At 39.6% G+C, this 6624-nt stretch overlaps 1 protein-coding gene across 1 annotated transcript; it reads right to left on the bottom strand.

Annotated features, from left to right (window-relative positions):
• Positions 1 to 267: 267 nt before the first annotated feature.
• LOC118755734 lies at positions 268 to 4894 on the bottom strand (the record flags this gene model as incomplete). The annotated part of the gene is made up of 2 exons (XM_036490561.1): positions 4355 to 4894; positions 268 to 2090 (listed from the first exon to the last, which is right to left on the bottom strand). Coding segments are annotated over exons 1-2 (2363 nt in total), but the record flags the coding sequence as incomplete, so codon positions are not given.
• Between the last annotated feature and the right edge of the window lie 1730 nt (positions 4895 to 6624).

Here is a 6624-nt window from a genome sequence, read left to right as displayed (position 1 = left end):
CTTAACATAGAGGCCTTTATCTGGAAAGGCCCCGCAAAGTCAACACCCGTGATGGTAAAGGGCAAAGAGAAATTGCAGCGTTCAGGTGGTAGAGCTGCCATGATCTGCGTGCGCATTTTCTGCTTATGTAGAGTGCAGACTTTACACAGGAAAATACATTTCTTTATCTGAGGCTTTAGTCGTGGGATATAAAGCTCTTGTCGTATCATTTGCTGCATGAGCCGAAGTTCGGCATGTAGCATCAATAAGTGCAAATAATTTATGTACAGTGTGGCGAATGGGGATTTTTCGGGTATTATTATTGGGTGCCGCTCGTTATAACTCAAACAGGAGTTTGCCAGACGTCCATTGGCGCGTAGCAGTCCCTTCGAGTCTAGGAAGGGATTAAGAGCTAAGAGTGGGCTCTTTTTATCTATTGGCTTTGATACCATCAAAAGTGCTATTTCCCGGTCATAATAGCGGGTCTGAGTAGACATAATCAGAGTCATTTTAGCCCGTTGCAGATCTTGGTGTGTTAGTGCATGATGCGGGGGGTTAGGCGCTCCTTTTACTTCATTTTTGAGGCGAGTTATGAACTGAAACATATAAGCTATTACTCTGAGGGCTCGGGGGAACGATGAAAATCGCTCCAGTATGTCAGTATCATTCAATACGGCATGAAAGCTTTCAATTTTTCGACTTTCGGGGGGTATTATGTTGCGTATCGGGGATTGTGGCCAGAATTCTTGTGATTCTGTTAGCCAGCTGGGGCCGTTCCACCAGAGTGAGGTGGTGGCGAGATGCAGGGGTTTGCAACCTCTTGTGCCAAGATCGGCTGGGTTGTCAGCACTGGCTACATGTCGCCAAGTTGCTGGCCCAACTAAGTCAATTATTTGGGCTGTGCGGTTTGACACATATGTCTTCCACATATGGGGTGGTTTTTCTAACCAAGCTAAAACTATTCCAGAGTCAGTCCATAGATGTAATTTGCGATTGTTCAGGCTTAAGTGGGTTTGAACGGTGGAGGCTAGTTTTGCAAGGAGGAGCGCCCCGCATAGCTCAAGTCGTGGTAGGCTTACGGTCTTTAGCGGAGCCACTTTGCCTTTTGCGACTAGCAAGTGGCTTGTTGTTTTGCTATCTTGTTGTGTGCGCACGTATATAGTAGCGCAGTATGCCTTTTCAGAGGCGTCGCAGAAGCCGTGAAGTTCGACTTGATGTTCGGGAGAGTAGTTTACCCATCGAGGGATTTGTATTTCCGAAATAGTGTTCAGATTGTTGGCAAATTGGGACCATTTTATCAAGCTTAGTGGTTTAACTTGTTCGTCCCAATCTGTTCCGTCTAGCCACAATTCTTGAATGAGTATCTTTGCTTGGATCATAATTGGTGCAAGCCATCCTGCGGGGTCAAAAAGTTTTGCCACAGACGACAGGATTTGCCTTTTGGTTTTTGCGGATATTGCAGATATTGACTCAAGAGTGTATGAGAATTGATCTGATATCGCATTCCATCGTATTCCCAGAGTTTTGGTGGTACTTTCTTTTTCAAAGATGAGGAAGTTTGTGTCTAATATGTGATCTTTATTTATATTTTTTAATATTTCGGGGTGGTTGGCCGTTATCTTTTTTAAGGGGAACCCTGCGGAGTTGAGGGCTTGGATCACTTGAGATAGTGATTCACATGCTTGGGGTAAGCTGTGGCTTCCCGACAGGATATCGTCCACATAAGTTTGTGTTTTTAACACCGGGGTTGCTAGAGGCAATTTTTCTTTTATATCGTTTGCCAATTCGTGAAGTGTTCGAATGGCAAGAAAGGGGGCGCAATTTACGCCAAATGTCACCGTTTTTAATTTGTAGTCGCGTATTGGACTACTAGGTGAATTGCGAAATATAATGCGCTGAAAATCTTGGTCGTTTTTATGCACAAGGATTTGTCTGTACATTTTTTCGACATCCCCATTGAAAACGTATTTAAACATGCGCCAATTTAGTATTAGGAGCATTAAATCAGGTTGTAGTGTGGGTCCCGTATATAATACGTCATTTAATGAATTGCCTGAGCTTGTGCATTTCGAGGCATTGAATACAACTCTTACTTTTGTTGTAAGTTTTTTCTGGCTTTATTACTGCATGGTGTGGGAGGTAAAATGAAGTATATTTACCTTTTGTAATTTTTTCATATGACTCGACTACTTCCATATGATTTAATTGGAGGTATTCCTCGAGTACATTGTCATACGAGGTCTTTAGCTCGCCTTTTTTAAGCAGGTTTTTTTTCCATACTTAAAAATTGCTGAAGTGCTGAGGTTCGAGAGTGGCCTAAGGCGAGTGTGTCGGGAAATTGTGGCTTGAATGGTAGCCGTACAACGTAGCGGCCGTTTTTTGATCTTGTAGTTGTGGCTTTATAATAGTCTTCACAATACTTATCTTCTGGGGTAATGACTTGCATGGGGGGGAGTTCTTCTAACTCCCAAAATCTTCTTAATTGAGAATTGAGGTGTTCGTTTGAAATATCTTCAACTTGTGTTGTGAATACCGATATTTTTTCTTTTATTTGGCCGCTCAATATCCATCCAAAGATGGTATTTTGGGCTAACAGGGTATTTGAAATTTTCTCAATGCCTTCTAGCATTATTTGGGGGATTAGGTCGCTGCCTAATAGGATATCAACTTGCGCGGGGGTGTGGCAGTTGGGATCCGCTAATTTTAGGTGGGCAAATTTTTGGCGATCTTTGCCATTTACTTTATAGCTTGGAAGCATATTTGTAAGTTGCGGCAGAACTATGGCGTGTGCCTCTATTCTTACATCCGCATTGGGGGAAATCAGGGTTAATGAGCATATTTTATTAGAGTTTTGTATTACTCTTCCACCCATTCCCGAAATTTCAAAGTTTGAGTTTGTGGTTGGGAGTTTTAGCCGGTTTTGTACTTTTGATGAGATAAACGATCTTTGTGAGCCTTGATCGATTAGAGCTCTAAGCTTGAATAATTCTCCTCGATGTTCAATCGAGACAATCGCGGTTGGCAGTAAAATTTTGCTTTCATTTTCGGAATGAAGCGCTTGTATATTTGCTGTTTTTGAACAGCATGGTTTCTCGGTTTCGTTTTCGAGATTTTCGGGGTGTTCGGGTCTAGCTGTTGCAACTAGCCCTGTGGCTCTTTGTGAGTTGGAGCTGTTTTGGGGGGTAAAATTATTAATGTGGAGCATCGAGTGATGCCTCTTTTGGCAGTATACACAATTGAATTTACTTTCACAGTCTTTTTGGATGTGAGAATGTGAGAAGCAATTTGTGCAAAGTCTATTATTTCTAACGACATTATATCGTTCGGTTGTTGTAAGTTTTTTAAACTTCTCGCAAGATCTTAATGAGTGACCTCCTTTACAAAATTCGCATGACATACGTTTGTTCTGTTCTGAGATGAACGATTGAGTTCTGTTGAAGCTTCGATTATGTAAATTATTGTTACTGGCTTGGGGTCTATTGTAGCTTCTATTGAGGTCGAGCTGTGTATTTTTCGGCTTTGATATTTTTTTTATCTACCCTTTCTGCGATTTCGAATTGGGTAGTGAGGAAGTCTTTCATTTGTTGCCACGTTGGGCATTTTTTTCGGGATGAGAGCGATTGCTCCCATAAGAGTAACGATTTTTCTGGTAAAGTTGCAGCGCATACGTTTACCAGAATAGGGTCCCAACTATCCGTGGGAATTTTCTGTGTCGCGAGAACCGACAAACAGTTTGATACAGTGGACTGTAATTTCATGAATTCTTCGCTTGTTTCCTTTTGAATTTTTGGCAAGTTCATTAAAATCGTTATTTGATTGTCGACCAATACTCTTTCATTCTCATATCGTGATTTTAATGCTTCCCAAGCCAGATTAAAATTATCGTCACTAAGTGCGAATTGTTTAACTATAGCGCCTGCTTGACCTTTTGTTTTGTATCTGAGGTGATACAGTTTTTGCGCTTGAGATAACTTTGGATGGTTTATGTATACGGCTGTAAACATGTCCCGGAAGGACGGCCATTGTTCATAATAATAATAGATTGGCGCTTACACATATGTTAGTGTTTGGCCGAGCTTCTCCTCCGACTTGTGGCGTGCGCCTTGATGTTGTCACACAAAGCGGAGGGACCTACAGTTTTACGCCGACTCCGAACGGCGATTGTATTTTTATGAGAAGCTGTTTTTCATGGCAGAAATACACTCGGAGGTTTGCCATTGCCTGCCAAGGGACGACCGCTGTTAAGAAAAAACTTTTTCTATATTTTTTGGGATGTTGCTTTGACCAGGGCTTGAATCCAGGTGCTGATGTGTGAAAGCGCGCACTGCTTACCACTACACCACAGCGGCCATTGTTCATAACCTCCATGAAATACTTCTGTATCACATGCTGGCACTTTAAGATGTATGCCTGAACTTGCTTCTTGGATTTGTATCTGGGGCAGCTCTACTCTCGGGGGTGGAGTAGGTGCATTTAATGGCTTTATTAATTTTAGTTGATCGGAAATCATAGCCTTTGTTTCTTCGTATTGGTCTAAGCAATTTTCATATTTGGCGTAAGCCGAGGATTTAAAATTTTCAGGTAAATCTGAATCCTCAGTTTCAATTATGGCGTCGTAAGCCGATTGGAGACGTGTCCAAAAATTATCAAGACTTTGGGTTTTTACTTCCAGAACTGATTCTGAATTGTCTTGGATAGGGGCTGCGGAAAACCTAGTGCAGTATCTTATTAGACTGTCACTTTCCGCAATAAATTTTGCGGCCGAAAAATCTTTGGTCTTTTTTTGCTTCGCACCCTGTTTTGAGCGTGTAGCTTCTGCAGGGGTGCTTTGATGCTTATCTTCGTCAACCATTTTCGGTATATCTAGCAATTGAGGTGTTTTCGGTTCTTTGATGGGAGACTTGTTCGTTTGCATTTAAATGTGAACTCGAGAATTTATAAAATTGTTTTTTTTTCTATGTATCTTAATACCCACGAATGATGGAATAATGTGAGTGCCCGTATAGTCGATCGGATTTTGACTTACTTTTCTTTATAGTGACACAATGTATCCGCAATACTCTCTTTCGAGTTTTATTATTTACGTGCGTATGTATGACTATTTTTTTTCGTAATATAAATTTTAATAATTTCGATGGGTTGGTATTTTTTTTTTTCTCTTTCAATTAAAAATTGCTCATTAAATTATCGCAAATTAAATCTTTAACTTGAGGGATTTTATTTTTCCGCGCTTCTTAATATTTTTCCTTTACGTGCGCCGTATAAGGTATATGCACTACTGGGTTAGTAGGTATGTATGTCAGTATATTAATGTTTGCACGCAATGCTACCATATATTAACATAGGTTAAGCGCGGGTGGTTAACAATAGTTAGTGTGTGTGTAACTATGTTTACTAGCGAAGGACGGGAGAAAGAGATAATTTATAATTTCGTTTTCGTTGCTTTGTATATGATGTATGCCCGTTTGTGTTTTCAAAATTATTTTGGGTTCAAAGAACGGGAGTATGTACATATGTATATTGACCACCAATATTAAGCCTGTATTATATTAGGTGAAGAAATGGCAATTGGGGAATAATGTTATGTCGTATGTATTGTTGTGCTTATGTGCACATACGCTATTCGTTATTTTGCCGCCAATTCTTATTAGTTATTATTTTGCTTTGTAGCTTACTTGTTTATGCAATCCTGCTTGCTGTTTGTTATACAAACAGAAGGGGTATTGCTGGAAATATTTGCAAGTTTCCACTTGAATATGTTTTGCGGTATAATTGTTTGTGTTTTATTACACGAAATTTAAGCACATAAGCGGAGGAATTCTTGTTATTGATATATAGTTTCTAAAGCGAACTGTATTTATTTTGGGTGATTTCTGTATGTACTTACATACAGTATTTATTTATATATGTATAATTATTTATGCGCCTTTTATGTTAAGCTAAGCTGGGGTGTAAGTTTATTAAGTGGACTGTATATATATGTTTATAGGGCAATATCATATGTGTGTACATATGTATTTGGGTATCTACGTATATGAACGTGATTTGAATTTTCACCGCCAGCTGAAAATGAGGTTATGGGAATTAAATTCGAGTTAATTTAACCCCAGTTCGCTTTTTCACCAGATTTTTAGGTTAGTTAAAAATAAGTGGAACGATACAACTCACTTTGATATATTAAGGGCTTTGGGGTATTATGGGCTGCTCTTGCTGGTGAACTGTATTGTTCTTTGGTGGGCCTGCGCTTGGACTAATATCCTCCTCCCTCGTTGTCTTTGCGTCCTCGCTTAATATTGCTGCTTGGCTGTTGGTTGTCCTCTATTTTTATTATTGAAGATTATTATTTTTTTTTTTTGTTTTCGCGCCCGAAATTTTGTTTTGTGTAAATTTTGTTTACGCGGCGCGCCCGTGCAATTAAATTTTATATAATTTTTTAAAAGGTTCCTATTTGTTCACTTGTGCGCTTATTTGCTTATATATTTATGTACATATGTATTTGCTTTAGTGTTCTTTTTTTTTCACTGTTTTCACTCTTTTATTTTTTTTTTGAGTAATTTAAGTTTTTAAAGGTGCCTGTCTGTTTGGCGCAGAAGGACCATCGTTACTTTTACACCAGGGGCAACACTTTTAGGGGGGCACACTCAC

Source organism: Rhagoletis pomonella, unplaced genomic scaffold (genome assembly GCF_013731165.1).
Source record: "Rhagoletis pomonella isolate Grant_MI unplaced genomic scaffold, Rhpom_1.0 Rhpom_scaffold_07156, whole genome shotgun sequence".
In the NCBI taxonomy this organism is placed as follows: domain Eukaryota; kingdom Metazoa; phylum Arthropoda; class Insecta; order Diptera; family Tephritidae; genus Rhagoletis; species Rhagoletis pomonella.
This window is presented reverse-complemented; position numbering and strand designations above follow the sequence as displayed.